The sequence below is a fragment of the Larus michahellis genome, chromosome 17 (assembly GCF_964199755.1).
Source record: "Larus michahellis chromosome 17, bLarMic1.1, whole genome shotgun sequence".
NCBI classification, from domain to species: domain Eukaryota; kingdom Metazoa; phylum Chordata; class Aves; order Charadriiformes; family Laridae; genus Larus; species Larus michahellis.
Genome location: NC_133912.1, coordinates 2,079,380 through 2,097,930, shown reverse-complemented (window position 1 = coordinate 2,097,930; position 18,551 = coordinate 2,079,380). Strand labels below are relative to the sequence as shown.

The window sequence follows — 18,551 nt, the reverse complement described above, 5'->3', positions numbered from 1 at the left end:
GTGCACGCTTCCTTGTAAACTCGACTACTCACCCATAAACAAATCAGCAACGCGCAAAGCCCTGACACAAGCGAGAGCAGCTGAGGTGTCATATCCTCTTTCCTCTCCCCAGACAGCAAGCTGATGTGGTTAGACTCATGCGAATTCAGCTGGGAAGAGCCTTTATTTCCCCTTCCCTTTCATTTTGCCCCCTTCGATTCACGCCCGCCTTGAACTGTCATGGTGCTGGCCCGGTTCCTGTTCCCCACACAAGCAGGGAGAAACCACAGCACAAGACGAGGGATGCGAGCAGAGCCCTTGCCGTGGCAGGGACAGGGGAAGCTGAGCAAGTTCCTAAACCCTTTGGTAAATCTGTGCCCACAGCTTCTTGCTGCAGCCTGGGGAACCTCTGTGACAACACCGTCACTGGCCCTAAATCACATCAATCCCTGTGACAATGTCACTGGAACAAGAGTGAGGAAGGATAAAGCCCTCTCTCCCCAGCTGCTACAATACACAATATGTTTCCTGAGGCCAAGCTGACATTCCTGTGGTGGAAGCATCTGCCTGGGGAAGCTTATGACGAACAAACTCACTGCTGCACAAGACAGACACAAATTCCCCCTGCTCCAGGGAGCTGAACAAGCCGGGGAGGCTGGAAATGAGACAGTTTCACTTCGCATCTCAATTTGCACACCGCTAGCCAAATTTAAGAGCAGAAAGTGCTCAAGACCTTGCTCTCCTGGGTGACCACATCCCAAGCAAGCCCTGCAGAGGCAAAGTCACCGCGTTGCTCTGTTGACAACCCACCGCAGAGGCAGGTGGGACGCTGGAGACCACGCAGGGGTGCTGTCAGAGGCATGCGAGCGATGCCCTAAGTGTCTTCTGTCTTGCTGCCGCTGGATGGCACCCCTTACCTCCAGATCAGCCCCACAGCCCCCTCCCGTCTCCCGGCCGGCGGCAGCCCTGGCCTTCGCATTGGCCCCGCAGCAAGCTTGACCGTGTGAGCTATGGCAACCTTGAAAGCCCAAAAGCAAGAATTTATTAGGACTGTTCCTTATTTTATTACACAAAGTTTAATGCATTTAGGGACTTATTTTTGGCATGAGCTCTGCTAGCTGGATATATTTAGCCACTTCACAGAAGTGTTGGGAGACTTAATTCACTGCAATGGATTCAGAGGTGATGTGTAAGTGGAGGGCTGGGGGCTGTAAACATCACATCTGCAGTGGCATCCAAAGCGCCCTTAACAGAGTCTGCAGTAGGTGGGGTGGGTTAGTAACAGCGAGGCTGGGTCTGGGGAGACCTGTAGTCCATACGCAGCTCTGTTCTGTAACTTCAAGCAAGTCACCGCTGCCTGCTTACAGCCTCAGTTTCCCCAGCTGTTAAAAAAAAAAGCAATGGCACAGGCCACCTTGGGAAAGCTTTGAGTTCTAGCTCCATGTTAGTTTTGCAACCGTGCCCAGAAGCGTCTGTTCAGCTGCAGCCCCCCTCTGCTTTGGAAGTGCGCCTGGTACATTACGGAGCCTACAGAAACTCACGCAAAGGATTCACTGCCACTGTAGCAGTGTTTGGAAAACCATTATATCACTTCACAGCATCTAGAAGTCCAAATTACCTCCTTTTGTGCTCCTGTGCCAGGAGCTTTGCAAACACCACCAAAGGATCCTGAGCCTATTAATCCCTACGGGGCTACTCCTCCAAAACACTAAGAGGGCAGACGCCCAGCCCAGAGCCTTGCAAGGTTTCCCCACGTTCCCAACCCCAGGCAGACTCAGCCCTGCAGGTCTTCAGGGGGGGACAGAAAACCTAAGGATGGCGTTCAGGTTATTACAGGTACCCTCTGCCAACACTCACAGCACAACCCCCTCCCACAGCCACACAGAAACACTTGGAAAACAGACCTTGTGCTCCCCGAGGGCCGGAGATGCTGTTCAACCCCACGCGTGACGTGCCAGCAGCGGCCAGCACAGGCCTGTAGCAGAGGAGACTCCTTTGGCTTCCACACAGGGCATCGCAGCAGCAGGGAAGGTAAAGCAGCTCCAGCATCAGACTTTACAGCTCCAGGAGACAGAAAGTAAAGGAAAAGCCAAAGCAAATACCAAGTTTGCAGCAGTTCCTGGAAAGGAAGAAGCAAGCTCTTGTGTTGAAATAGCCACACATCAAACTGCCAGAGTCCCTGGGTCGTTCCTCCTCCTTTACCAGCTACAACTTAAAAAAAAAGAACTACAGATCTTCATCCTTTTCTGCTTGTTCCTAGGTAAGGAGCAGCTAGATCCTCTCCTCCGAGAAAACCTCCCCAGACAAAAAAACCTTCCTGCTCGTTTGCTGCAGCTATTTGTGCTGATTGAAGCAGCAGCTCAGGTGCAAACACTTGGGTGTGCCTCACTGACACACCTGCTTGTGTGGTGCCTCGTTAGGGGCAGCTCCTTCCCCTGCACAGGTGCAGAACTGATGGGGGATATTGCTGTGGTGGCCTCAAAGCTGCTTTTTTTTCCCCTGTATTTCTTTTTAATGTGTTTACTATTGGGGTCTGCTTGCTACTCTTAGAGCCTGAAGAGCTGAATTTTGCCAAGGATCTCTAATTCTCTTCTGATATGATAAAAAAATCTGAGCTTTATGTGCTCTGTAGATGAAAAAATTGTACACAAACTAAATTACATGTTATGTGTCATTCTTTGTATGACCTTAGCTGAGGGTCTCTTAATTCTGTTCTAATACGATAGAAAAGTCTGAGCTTTATTTGCAACGAGTTCTGCTTTTACAGATGAAAATCATAATGTATACATTATGCTAGGTATTGTGCAGAAGTATACAAATAGGGTCTTTGAAGTGAATTTATGAACCCCAGCCCCCGATGTGCCTCTAGACTACAGCTCTAATTAACACCAAACGCAGCAACACTCGGTTTGATGTGGGAGAACCTACTTTGTTAGGAAGCAGGCTGAAGTCTAAGAAACTAATTTCACAGCGGTCATTAAAAATACTGTAGGAGCACAGCAAAGCAGCCTGTAAAAAATCTATTATTGTAATAGTATAATAAAGTGAAGCTGGCTCCTTCAACCCAGAATTTACAGACCGATGGCTCTTTTCTGCTGACAGTAGGGGTGGGAAACAGCAGCTGGGTTCACCGGTGCTTTTATGACAAAGCTTCAGGCTTAGCCATTTACTGTCCTTGTGAGCAGTAAGAACGCACGTGAAATATTACCGGATAAATCCAGCTTCACACCAAATATTGGCACCAACAGAAGTTATGGCAAATTTCCCGTGTAGTTAACGTCTCATTAGGAGTGGAATACGCTTATTGGGCGGTAGTATGAGAAATACTTCCTTCTCTTTTCTAACGGGAAGGTCTTAGCATGGGGAAATCCCTCTCCCTTGTGATAGTATTAGATGCACGTTAGAAATCTGCAGTTGTTTGGAAATTCATCCCCGGGGTTGAAAGACAATTCTTTGGTATATAAAAGCAGTGAGCCATTCGTGTGTGCAGAGGGTGGATTCTGGCGTATGAGGATTTCAGATAGGAGTAATCTCAGATGCTTGACACAAGAAGGATTTGGCATCTCCTAACAGCGCATCTAAGCTGGGAGCTCCATCCTCTCGACTCTAAGCAGTGATTCAGTGGGGATAAAAAGCTTTCTTCAAAATATAGTTGAAATCAGGTTCTAAATGTGATGTCTGTAATTAAGCAGTAGGAATACCTTCCCGTTCTCCCTTTCTCTGATACGCGGACGCTGAGGCGGGTACATCTCAAATAGAAACAAGCTGTCCCAGAGAGCCCAGCTAAAGGAGCTGGAGCTCAGAGACTGTAACGATTCTACTTAATATACAAACTATTTATAGAAGGTGAAACGTAAAGCTAATTCTAGTTTGGCATATTTAAGCTGGGTCCCATTGTGTTTGAACTTGGGTAGTAGAACAGAAGTACTGGGTGAATACTAGATCACTAGAAATTAACAGCTAATTTACCACTGATTTCAACGGGAGCTGGGTTTCCTGGGGAGGTTTGAATTCTGAACTTTGATGCAGAGAAGATTTTCTGCTATCCCTGTTGACTGACAGCTCACAACCACGGGATCCCAACCAGCTGTTTGGTAAACTTTCTGATTTAAGCCTGAAATACTTGAATTCCATCTGCCTTGATCTCCTGGGAAAAGCAAAAAGTAGCATTAGTACTGTCAAATTCCTTGTTTATGTTCTCTTAGTGCGTCCCAGAAAGTTGGGTTGGGAGGGAAGATCCCCCTGTTATCATCCCTAGAGTTTCCAGCATGGCAAAGTCAGGCTGATATCGGGGGGGGACAAATGGGCTACGGCGATCTTTGTGTTATTACTTGTTCTTTACCTGAGGACTGTAAATTATTAAGATCTTATGAAAATGCTAACAGGTGCCTGGGAAGTGCCCGCCAGTCTGAGGCTGTCTGGCACGCTGGGGTGAGATCTCTTTACTCCAACATCTCTTTATTCCACAGGAATGCAGCCTGCAGCGGGCGGCAAATTCTACCTAAAGCTAAATATTAGCAAACACTAGCAAAGATTACTATCAGTCAGTACGCTGAGGAGAAGGATGAAAGGAGACGTAAAGGATCTGAGCTGTGGATGCTGCTGATCACCTCCCATCTCAGTCTGGGCTCCTTTGAGATGTTGCAAGTTGGACACATGCTTCTTAAATCATTGGTTGTTTTTCAAAAGCCTTTTTTTCACCAAGGATCCTGCTGGCCAAATTTTGCTATCAAAGACATCTTTGCACTCTGATAACCTTCAGATTCTGCCTTTATAATATAGTTGAAATCAGGTTCTAAACTCGATGTCTGTAATTAAGCAGTAGGAATACCTTCTTGTTCTCCCTTTCTCTGACACGCAGACACTGAGGCAGGTACATCTCATTGCATGTTTTTGTGCAGTCTCAGTCTTCCGATTTTCCTATTACTGGCAACCGGGCAGGCGCGCTGTATTAAAAGAAAATACCTGATATGTCTATTGACGATGCATAGCCAGAATGAATCTGGGATTGCACTAAAGTGAAAAACAATAGAGGTAAGCAAAAAACCGCGCACTCTTACGACTAAACTGAGCAGCTGTGCTTGAATAGACAAAGGGAACACAGTAACATGGTGGTTGCACACGCTAACATGGTCCTTTTTCAAGAGCCTGGGCTCGCTAATCGAGCTGATGAAAGCTATTGTACTAGAAACTGAGCAACAAAAGGTTGTGTGTGGAGGAAGGAAATGGTGTACTTGTGCAGTTATGTGTTTCTAAAGGTTTATCAAATCAGCAGAAAGATCAAGCTATCTCTCAGGACCACCGTGTGTCTGCAAAAATACAGGAAGTGCCTTTGCCTGACCTTTATACACAATCAGAAGATTCCTTGGCAGTGCTTGTTTTTGCAGCCTCTTACTCCATCTCAGGAATGCTTTGGAGCACTGGCTTTCCCTGGGGTTTGGGGATAGGTGAGAAACATGAGCAGCAGGCAGGCTGGTAATACACACAGCATTGCACATATACACTCTGTCAATGACTTCTCGAGCACCCTGAGGAGCAAACAGACGGAGATGTCTATTAGGTCGGTTATGGCTCTCGCAGGGAGGCTGCGTGTCCCGGCACTCGGCACGGTGCTGTGACCCCATGGCTGGGGCACCGGGCGAGGCTCTGCCCCCAGCTCTGCCACCGTCCTCGTGCGAGACACTTCACCTCCTCCAGCTTTGGCTACTCTACCGCTTTCTCTCTCTCTCTCTCTCTCCAGGGACAAAAGATGGAGCCGAGGTTTCTGATTTAGACACTAAATTGGGTCTGATAAACACTGGCTCCAAATTTTCTAGAATGAGAAGTCCATAATGTTTTATAGTGAGAAGGATTAAGATTGCCACTACTTTGCCACTAGCTGCTTTGTTTTCCTTTTTAGCTACATAGAATTTAGAGGCAGAGTTCGTGCTTTATCTGCAGGTATGAGAAGGGAGGGAGAGAGTGGGACGATATGATGCCGTAGAGAAGAAAACCACCATTTATTTTGTCACATTTGTCATACAACAGTTTCATTGTAACACTTAATACATTTCTTAAAAAACACCAAGATTACTTGCAAAATTATATATATTTTAATATCCAAAAAGTACATTGCATATATATAGTAGCAAAAGCCCCATTTCCACGGGTAATTTCTTCATACTTAAATTTTGCGATTATTGCAGTAATGTTACTTATACACATCCCGAAAGCACTAAGACCTAAACTGATTAGCTTGATCTTATTTTTCCATTTCGTTAAATAATGGCATCAGTGCTTCTGTTTAAAGTTATGAGCAGACTATAATGTTCTGGTTTCGGGCTCTCATCCTGCAATCGGATGCACATGGACCAAATCTTGCACCCACACAGAGTCCCAGAGGTTATGTCTAGACTAGATATTTGTGATCCTGTTAATTGGTTGCCAGTTAATACAAGTTAGCTAATAGGTTGTACATGGAAGTCTCAGCCCCGCTATAGACATCTGTTCTAAGACACAAATGCTTGTGGTTTACCCTTCTGTTTATGGCACCAAACCGCCATTTGTGGATCATCAAATTAACATGTGCAAAATTAGAGATGGCTGAGCATTTTTGAAGGTTTAAAATTTCAATGAAAACCCCTAGCGAAAGTTTTTGAAAAGATGTTATGAGAAGTATTCGATAATTTTCTCTATGAAGTGGTTAAGATCTTTCCAAAGTTCAAGGTTTTGGTGAAAAATAATCACAAAATATTCAAATAGTTGCTTTAAAATGCTGGTGCATGTTTTCAATCAGCTTCAATGCAAACATGTTAGCTAAGTGGAGTTAATTTGCAGACAACTATGACAAGGCTAATACAAGAAAAAACTCTACTCTAGACAAACCCAGGGAAAGCTGGAGGATTTCTGGCTACTTTGGGGGTCAATTATGGATCCAATTGCAGGACCAAGGCTGTCTCCAACAGATACATTACTCATGTCTTATTTTTTAATTTTTTTAGCAAAAAGTACAAAGCTACAGCCCAAATGTACAGATTGAAAAGATGTACAAATTACATTAAAAAAACAAAAACAAAAACAAAACCAACCCACAAACAACTGAGCTGATAGTAAAAAACAAACCTGCATTTGTGACCGAGGTCAACTCGTTTTATTTAATCTTTCTTTTAAAACTGTGAGATATAGGGAAAAATAACTCTGCATAATTTATACAGTAATTTGCCTTCTGATTTGTTGACCACTTTGGATGACGGTCTGACAAACGCACAGCGTTCGCGAATCGGTAGCATTTAGCGATCCCTAAAACTCTGGCAGAGCTCGAGGGCCTGCTGTCATTTATTTTACTTCACTTTTGCTTTCAAGGAATGTCTGTGCTTGACATTAGGTTACTTTTTGTTCTGGTTTCTGATGTTTCTGGAGATAATACACAGTCTAATGAAGTTGTACACTCTAGAAAAGTTCCTTCAATGCCCTTTACTTCTTAAAATATACATGTACATATATATATATGAAATATATATATTTAATTTCCAGTTGGGAGAAAATCCTCATCTGCCTTAAAGCTAAGATTCCAGTTGCGGTCCCCTGCAGCCCAACGTCCTCCACTTGATGGTCAAATTGCCTACCCTCTCCACAGCGAGAAAAAAACCCATGTAGTCATCTTTTCCTACGACCCACAGTTGGATCTATGTCTTGTCAAAAGCCTTTGGATCCTTAAAAATTTCTCTCAGCAAAAAGCTAATAATCGTTCCAGGTAATGGTGAACAATCTTCATCGTCAATTCCTATAGAGGACATAAGCGTTAAAACCCAAAGAAAATGCAGAGTACTGGCCCAAAGAAGCATCCATCTCTCAGTTCAAGACACAAGAGGCAAAGTTATGAAAGTAAAAGATTTGATCCAGGAATAACCAATATCCAGTTTTAATTCTTCCCCAGAAAGGCCACAATTATCCATTAAGGCTCCCCCCAAAAAACCATAAAAATCCCAGAAGTAAAGAAAAAGTCCAACCAGACTGATAAAGACCACTTGAAGATAAAAGCATCTAGTAATAGCTGCCCAAGTGTGGTGATACGTGGGCGTTGGGATGGCGAGGGACATTGGGGTTTGGATAAATGCTTCCTGCAGGGGAGGTCCAATAAGGTGAGGCTGCTCCAAAGAAACTGGACGATGTGACAGGCATAGAAGAGGGGTGCGGGGGTACAAAGTTCACCTTCTGCTGGTGGGCATGGTAAGACGGCATGTAGGAGAGATCTGATGGATACTTGTACATTGACGATTCAGTGGGATGAGGCTGAAGAGCCTGGGCAATACCATGAAAGTCAAATTTGTAGGCATACCTTTTGCCATGCACTTTGGTCATAATGTTCTTATCATAGTAGTATCGGAGGGCTCGGCTCAACTTGTCATAATTCATGTTGGGCTTGCTTTTGCGTTCTCCCCAGCGCCGTGCCACTTCATCAGGGTCCGTCATCTTGAATTCCCCATTGGTCCCTTCCCACGTGATACAGCTGGCATTGGAACTGTCCGACAGCAACTCCAGGAGGAACTGCCACAGTTGGATCTGCCCGCTCCCTGCGAGAAGCAAGCCAAAGAGGAAAGGAAATGACATTGTGTTTCCTGCTTAAAAGCAAAGACAAAGGCAGGAAACAGAAGGACTATCTCGATCTTTACTGGGAACTGCTCCTTCAAGCCTTAGAAAGTCTTACGTAGGAATGGATAAACTGTTCCCAGCAAACAAGTTAGTCAATCCTTTGTTCTGTTCGTGAGTTTGAGGTCAGATTAGATTTCATAATGGTCGCCTTTGGCCTTAAAATCTTCGGGCAATTCATAAACAGGCTTTTTCCCGAGCATACTGTTCTGCAAAATTTTTCACTGAACAGTTAACACAGTATATTTCAGCTCTTAATTGCTTACTGTTTACCATGGATATTGTTTTGGATACCTACAGTTTTCTTTCCAGTTGGTGATCTGAGTTTTGTAAGATTATTTCTTCCCCAGGCTAGATGACTCCTACTTTTATTCGGTGTGGTTATACTAATAGCAAAGAGCCTTATGAGGATGTTTCCTTACAAGCATTCAATGTATCCAAGTTTGTTTAGTTCAAGCAAGACTCGCTCCAGGTCGTATTCCCCAAAGTCGGGGGTTGTTTTCTGCAGACGACCCGCTGGGGACAGCTACTAAACTGTGACTTTTGGAGATATTTTGTGTCTTCCATTCCGCTAATCCATCAAAGACAGTGAAAAACTAACCTGGACTGCAAGTCTGAGGGGGCAATATTGACGTCCCCTATAAAACTCTTCTTAGGGAATGCTGGTTTTGGGTAAGAACATTCAGGATGGTGATTTTGTCCTGACAAAGAGGATGTTGCACCACTTTCCTCACTTTTCTGAAAGGATTTTTGCAAAAGCACTTGTGAGACCACAGCTGCTAAGGTCAATGGCTCTCGCAGCTTGTCCCTGTGTTAGAGGACAACAGCTACTCATCCCGTACGGGCTGGAGCAGCAGGTCAGAAGGAAAGCAAACCCCTTTGATAATGATGGTCTGAAATGTAAAGATGAACTCACCTGGATTGGCCAGACGGCTACTAGTGGGCCCCAGGACTTGATAGGGATCTAAAAAAAACACCAACAAAAGTTATTTTAAAAAATGCTTCATCAAAAAGAAACAACAGTTCATTTTTTTTATTCTAGAAACCAGTCCAAATTTTCACTTTCTTTCTTTACTCGTACTGCCTCTTCTCTTAGGGCCTGGAACAGACTCGATGTGTTCCTTATTTCTTTTTTAGCTAACAACCACCAATTATTTATGGAATCCGAAATGGCACAATGATTCATTGGTTTCAGACTTGCCTGCTTTCAGAGATCGTAATCTCTTTGGACATACCCTATACTTATGTGTCAACTAGAAAACATGAAAAGTGAAAAAAGAAGTGTGGGATAGTAGAGCAGTAACAAATCAGGAGCATATATATATTTCTCCTAATAAAAAGAGCGGGACAGCAGACGACATTTTCAAATTCACTTGTTAGCAGTCCAGCCTGCTTCCCTCTGAGGTCAGTGAAATGTTCACCCAACTCTCCCTTCCTGAAGCAAGCAGCGCGTTAGACAAATGGGAGTAACAGGAGTTTTGTCACTGGCTCCAATGAGGCTGAGCGTTTCTTGAAAACCCCACAGTGCATTTATTAGGAATGAATTCCTTCCCTTTTTGTGGGGCCTCCTCAGCCCTAATCTCTACACTTCTCCTTTGCTTCTCTCTGGTTTTGGTGATTTGGATCTATAGCATTTGCTCGTGGATTGAATCAATGCCAAAAGAACCAAACCCCTGAAAAAAAAAAAAGAAAGGGATAGAAAGCAGCTGTGCAAAGCAGAGAAGGTGGTATTTAGCTTTTCAAAGGCCCCTTGGGAAACTAGCAGGAAACACTACTGCTTGCTGCCCAACAGGGTTTGCTTTTCTTATTTGGTTTTCTTTGACGCAGGGGAAGCCCTGTTGATTCTGTTTGGAGATACTTCCACTGACCAGCGCCGCGGCAGAGGTGAAGAGGTAACGCGCAGACGCTGCCGCGCTGCAGCCCCAACAGGTCTGTGCCCCTCGCTGCCTGGCGACCTATAACACAGCACGTCGCGACGCTTCACGGGAGATGCAAGCGGTGCTGGGCACTGCACATGACTCAGCTGAAACAAGGATGTTTCTTTTGAATGGGGAAGGACAAGGCAGTAAAATAGAAACGGTTTGGAACAATTGCTGTCACTGCTTGGTCACAGTTGACTTATTATTCCGAGACTTCCCTGTAAGGCTCTGCCTGTTTGTCCTGTGCCCACAGTTGGTGCTGTTTGACACATTTGTTCACCCAGTCTAGGAGAAATTTAATTAATTAGCAAAAGCATCAGGGACAAAATCAGCAGTTACCTGGCTGGGGCCGTTGCTGTTCTGTTGTCTTATTCACATTTTGTGTCCCTGCAACAGGAGGGCCTGTAAAAACAGAGAAAGAACTTACATGTACTAGAACACAAGAGGAGGAAGGAACAGAGAACAAGACAAGTACAAAATACATTGAACATGAATAATAGCGTCTGGGATGGGAAAAGTTTTCTAACCCTAAGAGCTGATAGTTTTGAAGTGGCACTCTAAAATTAAAAGGTTTCACTAGACATTAAAAATTTCACTGTGACATGAAAATAGGCAGATAAGGCAAGAAAAAATATTATGCAGGTACTTCATTAATTTTATTTTATTGCAGCTTAACTTCCATTCTAGCTTACATCCATGTTTTGAACAGAAAATTGGATTTTTTAAAATGTATAAATTCTGACCTTCTTCCATGTTGGAACTTTTTTCAATATTTTTTGGAAATGGGACTTTCTTTTTTAAACCAGCCTTTTTATGCAAAAAAGTTTTGCTTCTATCAAATGAAACATTTTGTGGAAAATATCACGGCTATTTCTATAAATCACTTGAATGTTAGTATCTGTTCCTCCTCTTCATATCATTTCTCATAACAGAAAAACTGTAACTCAAAGAGCATTTAGAGTGCGCGTAGCTCGGAAGGCTGCAAAGCAAAGGGAGTATAACCTGACAGCTGGGTTCTGCCACGTTTATTTGCACCCGGTAGTGTCTTGTTGAGAGTCAAATGTGCTGCTCAGGCACTGCGGCAGAGGGATACCCCAGCAGTGGAAGCGGGGGCGAGCGCGGCTGGGAATCAGCTGGTTACGTTAGCTAGAATACAGTCTTTAGGGACAGGGAACGGGTATTTCTAAGGAGATGTCACCCAGGGTATACTGTGAATTCAGAGACACTGTAAAACCAGTAAAAACCAAGAACAGTTGCGTGAGCAGGGCTCACACAGTAGGGGCCCTAGCTGCCTGCTAGACATTGCGTAGAATCTTACTTTCTGGAAAGTAGTCAGAACCTCATAGTCTGCCCAAGCTCTCTGTATCTGTCCCTAAATAATTACACCGGACTACGGGCAGGTGGTTAACATGGAGTCTATGTATGGAGGCCCTTTAATCAAATCCTGAAAGTATTAGAGGTTCCTGCTGTCATCTTCAATACATGATTCAATAATAAAAATATTGGTGTCAATTTCTATTTCTTTCAGTGACAAAATTCTGGCTCTTATCTTACTGACTATCCCCAAATCTTCTGCCGTTCTGATGCTCATAACACAAGCCAGCCGTGCGTGTCTTCTCCCACAGTCTCATTTTGATCTTCTGTTGCGGAATTTATGATTCCCGTGGGGATAACTTACTTTTGGTGAGGCCAGAATTCATATTACTGCCCCATCCTGTTCTCCTGACTGCATCATAGGAAGGATCTAATGACAAAAGACAGCAGGCACAGAGGGGTTGAAATCAACTCTTCCCAGAAAAAACCTGCAAGAACCTAGCTTTGTACCTTGGTCCCAGCTGGCTTGGTGTTATGCGGATCTATTGCTTTTCCTCTCCTGTATCTCCTGCGCTCCCTTGGCTCTCTCACAAAGGCAACAGGATGTAAATACAGCCGTTTGGACTTGCTTTTTGGGCAATACTCGAGCCTGGTACTTTCTGGTCATGAAGTATAGTCATTGCACTCAATGGAGTTCAGAGCGCGACTCGTCCCACCCAAAAGGGGACCCCCCTTCTCTTACCCCAAGACAACAGAAGACCACGGGCAGAAAAGGAGGATGAGATGAACCCTTTTGTGATTTCACAGAAAATAAATGGCAACTTTAAAAGCGAGGGAGGCCAAGGACTTGACACGCACAATAAGGAAGCTATTTTAAGGAGGGGGAAAAGGGGAAAAAGCATCCTCTCCAGCGCAATTCAAAACACAGCCCTGACCATGCCGCTGGAAAGGAGCGAGCACAGCCTCGTGCCCCGTTGGGCTGCAGAGCGCAGCAGGGCTGCGCAGCTCCCTGCGGAAACATCCCAGGCACTTGCACATTCCTCCCGGCACTGGGAAAGCCGCTGCAGCTTTGAAATTACAGCCTTCTAGTTATTGGCATGAAAAGGAAAACAGAGAAGGGACGGGAGAGGGAAGGGGAGGGGAAGAGAGGGAGAGAGAGAGGAGGAGGGAAGAGAGGGGAATGGGGGAAAACAGAGCTCATGTAATCTGCCTGTTTTTATTTTTATTTTACTTATTTGTTTTTTCCCTTTTTACTAGAAACCACAAACCCCACTGCAAATAGATGAGACTGAAAAACAAACCGCTACGGTTTCAGCCTGGTACAAAGCGTGCGACGGGACATCTCTGGAAGAGGGAGGCGGCAGCGCCAGCCACGCTGTCCCCCAAAGGGAGCCCTGTCCCCGCTCCCATGGCCGGGCAAACAGCAGCAGGGCTGGAAACTGGCCCCCAGCCTGGCGCTGCCGGGGAGTTTTATCCCCAAGCTCGGTTCTCAGCAGCTGTCATTGTTTTAAATAATCTGACGGTTGCACGGGTGGCATTTTCCTCACTGGAAAACCGTCGTGCAAATGCTAACTTTGTCTGAGCGCAGCCAGAGCTGGGGCTGCCGCGCTATCAGTGAGTGAAATCAGGAGAGCAGAGATGAGGTCTGAAGGAACCACTGGCTTTTCCCATGTCCTCTTTGCAGCCAGTCTCTGACTTTCATTTCTCCCCTGGGATATCCTTCAGAAGGATTACAACTAGAGCTATTAGAGCAGCGTTTTGGGAAATATTTTGAAAAAAACATGAGTTCTGCATTAAGAGAGAAAGGCAAAACCTCAGAAATTTCCACCAATCGAGATGCTAATGTACGTTTTGGTTAACTCAATCAGGAACAGTTTTGCCATTGTGTAATTTCAATGGAAATGTTACTTACATGGTGATCCTGTTAAAAAGAAAGGTAGCAATTAATTCTCCAACCGAAGAATTCTTTTCAAATTGGGAAAAAAATGCCTTTCCAAAAAGTAGCAGAACTCATTGAAAATTTTCAGTTTTCTCTGATCCTTTTTGGGGCAGATAATTGACTGAAGTGAATCGACTGCTACAAGTGGGTTGGTTGATTCAGATGCATCAGCATGTTTTGAGTAAACAAATAGGCCATCATCTGGATAGATGATCATCACCCTCCTCCTCCAGATGGAGAAACTTCGTCACAGAGGAGGAGCCTGCTTTGCTCAGGTGCCACAGAAAGGGTGTAAAATGCATCTCCTGGGGTTTTTTTTAACCAATAAGTGACACTATTCCCATCAGATGTGCTGAGCAGGCCTGTAATGCTGTGGCATCTTGGGCTTTACAGGATGAAGGCTTGGTTCTCCAGACAAGTTTGGCTAAGCCTGGCCAAAATTATAATTCAGAATGGGTTTCCTTGTAGCGTACGTTTTAGGTTGCAAAATGCCAGCTTGGAAGGATGGTGTGCATGTGACACAGCCCAGGTTTAATCCAGGTTTGGCGTACCTCGCATGAGTCCCTTTGCCTCAGTTTCCCCCATGGATTAAGGAGTACAGCGTGGGCATATAGAGGGGCAGCTGCACTTGTGTTGTTAGGATGAGACTTAGCTCCGAGTGTGACTTTGAGACGGTAAGAAGCGTTAAACGCGACAGCTACCCATACAGGCATTGCTATTGAAACGTGTTCGCTCAGCTCGTGCAAGTTTCCAACTCTTTCTCTCCCTCTCAAAAAAAAAAAAAAAAAAAAATCCAAATCCACTAAGCTATTTTTGTTTTGTTTTCACAAAAATCCGTGCAACGTGAAAGAACAACACCAGCCCTCCCGGCTTCCAGGACCAGACTCTAAAGCTGAACGTGTTTAAAACAAAATGGAAAAGGCAGAGCCAGGGAACCTATCCAGAGACTCGAGTTTCTGCAAAAACAATATCGTTCCCAGGACCTGACGCCCAGTGGCTCGAAGAGATCCTACAGAACTGCAGCCAGACGGTTAGTTACAGAGAGAGTCTTATCTGTCATTAAACCCACTTGGATTTTACACCAAAACTTGCCGCGCTATGGAAATGCAATTAAAAGACTTCGACTGAGGTCATCTTCTGGTGTAAATGGGCAAATAGCTACAGTGAAGTTTGGGGCAAATTTATACCAGCTAAGGATCAGGTCCCCGAGTCTGTTTTAGACTTAAAAGGCCCAGTGGAACAACAGTCCTATGACAAATGTGTGTTCAATACAAAATGGAATTAAAGAGCAGAAAATAAATCATAGATGCTTTCAAGAAATGTCACTCTGCAGCTGTCTGGTTTATGTCCAGAAATTCCCCAGAATGAATGCGTACTCTATTATGAGTAAGGTAAAGGATATTAATAATGCTTTGCACTTTCACAGCACCTTTCAACTAAGGATCTCACAGCTTTGCAAACATTCACACTCACAGCGCGCCTGGGAAGAAGGTTAAATATAATTTTATTTATTTGCATGCATAAATGCACTTTCCTCAGGCTTTAGCTGCCTATTCCAGATGAAGCGGCTTTCCCAGAAATCAGGCGGTGTGGAACAGACTGCGTAGCGTTGGTGTCTGGACACTTTCTAACCTTCGTCTATACTTTCTCACCGTGAATCTCCCTCGGCTCCTGCCTCACCACCCTCTGTGCCATTTGGAAGTTCTCACCCTCTGCTGTGCAACTCCCATTTCAAAGTCTATCGAGTCCTCTGGAATTAGATGTAAATCCGAAATAACACAGTAGTGAAACAGCCTGCTAGGCCATGCGGAAGGCTGAGAAAAGGCTTAGAACATGGCAACATTAGCAAGATCAAGATTGGGCATTAGGGAGGTTGTCCTGTAAAGCTCAAGAGATGAGCTAAATTATCCAAATCTCTGCAGTTTCATCTTTTCAGACTGTCTGGTGCAACAAAGGACTTGATGTGGGGAAGAAACTGAGGATTGTGTCCCAGGGATGCCCTGGTTGAGCCTGTGGGCCATGGCGGAAGAGAACGGTCGCAGGCTGTGCTGTGTAAGCGTAGGAGGGATGGCATTGCCGCCGGGAAGATAAGGCAGGCTCCACTGAACCACCAGCCCACCTTTACAGACAGCCCCCCCCATCCCACAGCTTGAGTGCTCCTTCGCTCCCGTTTCCCATACCTCTGGATCATGTTTAGTCTAAACAGACTAATAGGCTCAAATATTGCTGGGGGCAGATGGACAGACGCGCACAGACTCAATTTCCCTTGGAAACCGGGCTTAAACTCCCCAAGCAGATTTCCACATCAGAGCAAAGACCATCCCAGATGCCCAGCAGTCCTTTCAGCTTGAATGCAGGCCAGTGAACAAGCCATTAGGGAATCTGTGTTTAAGATATGATGTATTAGAGAGCAAACCCTTTCTGATAAGCTTTAAAAAGTTCTTTAAAATAAAAAAAAAAAAAAATAAATGGTGGTGTATAAATCTGAGAGCTTGGGACGGAGGGGAGAAGCGAAGGGGGGGATTTCAACTGAACAATAGTCTCACAGTCCCTGTGCTTCCTGAGCTGCTGGGTAAGTGCTGACAGCCCCTTCATCCTGCTCGCTCCCTAGGAGCTTTTTCAGCCACACCAGATTCAGGCACTATTTTTTTGCTACCAGCCTTGATAAAGCTTTCCAGGAGAATAATGGGCACTGGGCTGGTAATATCCTCATTTTTCAGGCCTTTTTGTTCTACGATGGATACGGTGGGGCTGGGTCATTTATGGACCGAATGCTTTATAGGCACTGTAGGGGAATCTTATTCGAAATGCCATCTATGCTGGTATAGAGCCCTTAATTGCAAGCAAGGCTGGGAAGGAATAGCATGGCGTATTTATCATATTCACGGCATCTGCGGCAGCTCTTTTCCAGACAGGCACCGTCTGCTTTATGAACTGCTGGGGCTCACCGTCAAGGTGCAGAGTGACTGGTCTGAGCATTAGCTCCCTCTGTCAGACCCCTGGGCAGTGTCACGCCTGGGTTCACTCTTGTAGAAGGTGTCCGGGGAAACACACGTGCAGCAAACTCGTGGGGGCATCCAGATTCCCCAGCGTGGGAGGTGCTAAGCAATAGAAAGAGCCCACCGATCTCTGCCTGATGAAGCTGATTACCTCTGAGATTAGGTACCTAATGAAGCTGATTACCTCTGAGATTTCCACCCAGCCAAAGGATGGAAACTGGCTTGTCCGAAGCCATGGGGACAGAGCCAGGAAGAAAATAAAGGTAAGTTTCCCAAGTCTCAGTGAATTTTCTGCCTTCGTTTCCCTTTGAAATGCACTAGCAGCCTCTGACCAAGTCTGCCTTGTTGACTCAGATGAATAATAATAAGCATCTCGGGGTGCTTTACAAAGCCAAGTTGAATGACCTCAGTCCACATGACAGAAAACCCCCCAAACCTGAAACAGAGAAGGAACTGCTCCTGAATACCCTGTCTTATTTGGTTAGGGAGAACAGGCGCTATTATTTCCAGACAAGACTTGGCCTTACAGATTTCAGTGAAGCAAAGCTGGGGAAGGAGAAGGCTGCAAATTCGAAGCAGGCTATGGGATCCATGGGCTTCTCCATGCAGAACGCAGTCTGGTTTTTGCAGTGAGTCCTTCTGCTTTGGTAGGAAGAAAAGATCCTGGCTTGGTGGCTGGAATTTAAATTAGCTTCTCTAAATGGGGAAAGCAGAACCAGGTGTCCCAGGGGATCTAGACTTGTGATTAATCTAAGTGGTCACTTGGGGTCTATTTTGTGGCAACTACTTTACAGGGAGAGAGAGAAAGGAGGGCACAGGACCTCACCGCTTTTCCTCCCAGAGTGAGGTTGTGTGTGGTGGCACTATTCTGGTATCTTGGAAAAGTCCCAACGTAGGCGCATGGGAACAAAAAACACTACTGCTGCAAACCAAACATGTAAGCAAGGTCTGCCAAGCTGCCGAGCGTCCAGCCCTCACACTCCAGTCATTTCACCTCCTGGAGATCGCATTGAAGAGGTGGGGTTGTGTTTAAAGCCAGTTGGAGAGAAGAAACCCAGACTGTGGGTTTCTGGAGGGTCAAGGAAGCCAAAAACACCTCCAACTCCTCCTAGAAACATTAGATGCATTGTTTTAAATGATGGCAGCAAACATAAAGGTTGTAGAGTCTGTGAGGTTCTTCCCAGGCCCGCTCTGGCTCCAAGTATATGTGCTAAATGCTCAGTACATACGGTGCAAAACCTTACAATGGCAGCTGCAAGAGATTTGCTTAGATGCAGTTTTTCTTAGCCCAAAGCTGTGAAGGCTCTGGATGCTGTCATTTGTCTGCAGGAGGTTTGCCAGTGTGTGGCAGAGATGGCGGAACAGGACTAGAAAGCAGAGCAGAGAATGAGGAGTCCTCTGGCCTTTTCAAACGGCTACAAGAGGTGGCTTATGCAAGTCAGCAATTAGCTTCCCATAACATTTAGCCCTATGGCACACACCCAGGTGCAAGTTACACTTGTGTCGTAACCGTGTACACTGAGGCCTCGAAATCTCACCCACAGCATCATTTGCTTTGCAATGAATTGCTTTTCAATTTACTATTTCTGCTAATTAAAACAATTACTTAGCACATATGCCATATGTCATGCTGTATGTCATTCACAGCCAGTATTACTATGACTGCTCTCATGATCACGTAAGACTTTCCAGTGCCTTCCAGCACCAAACTCATTCGTTTTGGTTTCGAGACCACAATGTCCTGCTCCTAGTGCTAAAGAATCACCAGTACAG

At 45.1% G+C, this 18,551-nt stretch overlaps 2 protein-coding genes across 7 annotated transcripts in view; both read right to left on the bottom strand.

Moving 5' to 3' along the window:
* KCNJ5 (potassium inwardly rectifying channel subfamily J member 5) overlaps positions 1–2,231 on the bottom strand; it is a 119,878-nt gene extending 117,647 nt beyond the window's left edge. Inside the window, exons 1-2 of the mRNA XM_074561433.1 lie at positions 2,182–2,231; positions 1,884–2,098 (exon numbers count right to left, since the gene is read on the bottom strand). The gene's annotated coding sequence lies outside the window, so the exon portion shown is untranslated. The remainder of the gene's footprint in view (positions 1–1,883; positions 2,099–2,181) is intronic.
* Positions 2,232–5,954: 3,723 nt separating this feature from the next.
* FLI1 (Fli-1 proto-oncogene, ETS transcription factor) overlaps positions 5,955–18,551 on the bottom strand; it is an 89,779-nt gene continuing 77,182 nt past the window's right edge. For all 6 annotated transcript variants that reach the window (XM_074561222.1, XM_074561224.1, XM_074561223.1 and 3 more), the window contains 3 exons: positions 10,866–10,928; positions 9,524–9,571; positions 5,955–8,531 (listed from right to left, as the gene is read on the bottom strand). In XM_074561222.1, coding sequence (XP_074417323.1) covers positions 8,002–8,531; positions 9,524–9,571; positions 10,866–10,928 — 641 coding nt within the window. In that variant the 3' untranslated portion in view covers positions 5,955–8,001. The remainder of the gene's footprint in view (positions 8,532–9,523; positions 9,572–10,865; positions 10,929–18,551) is intronic.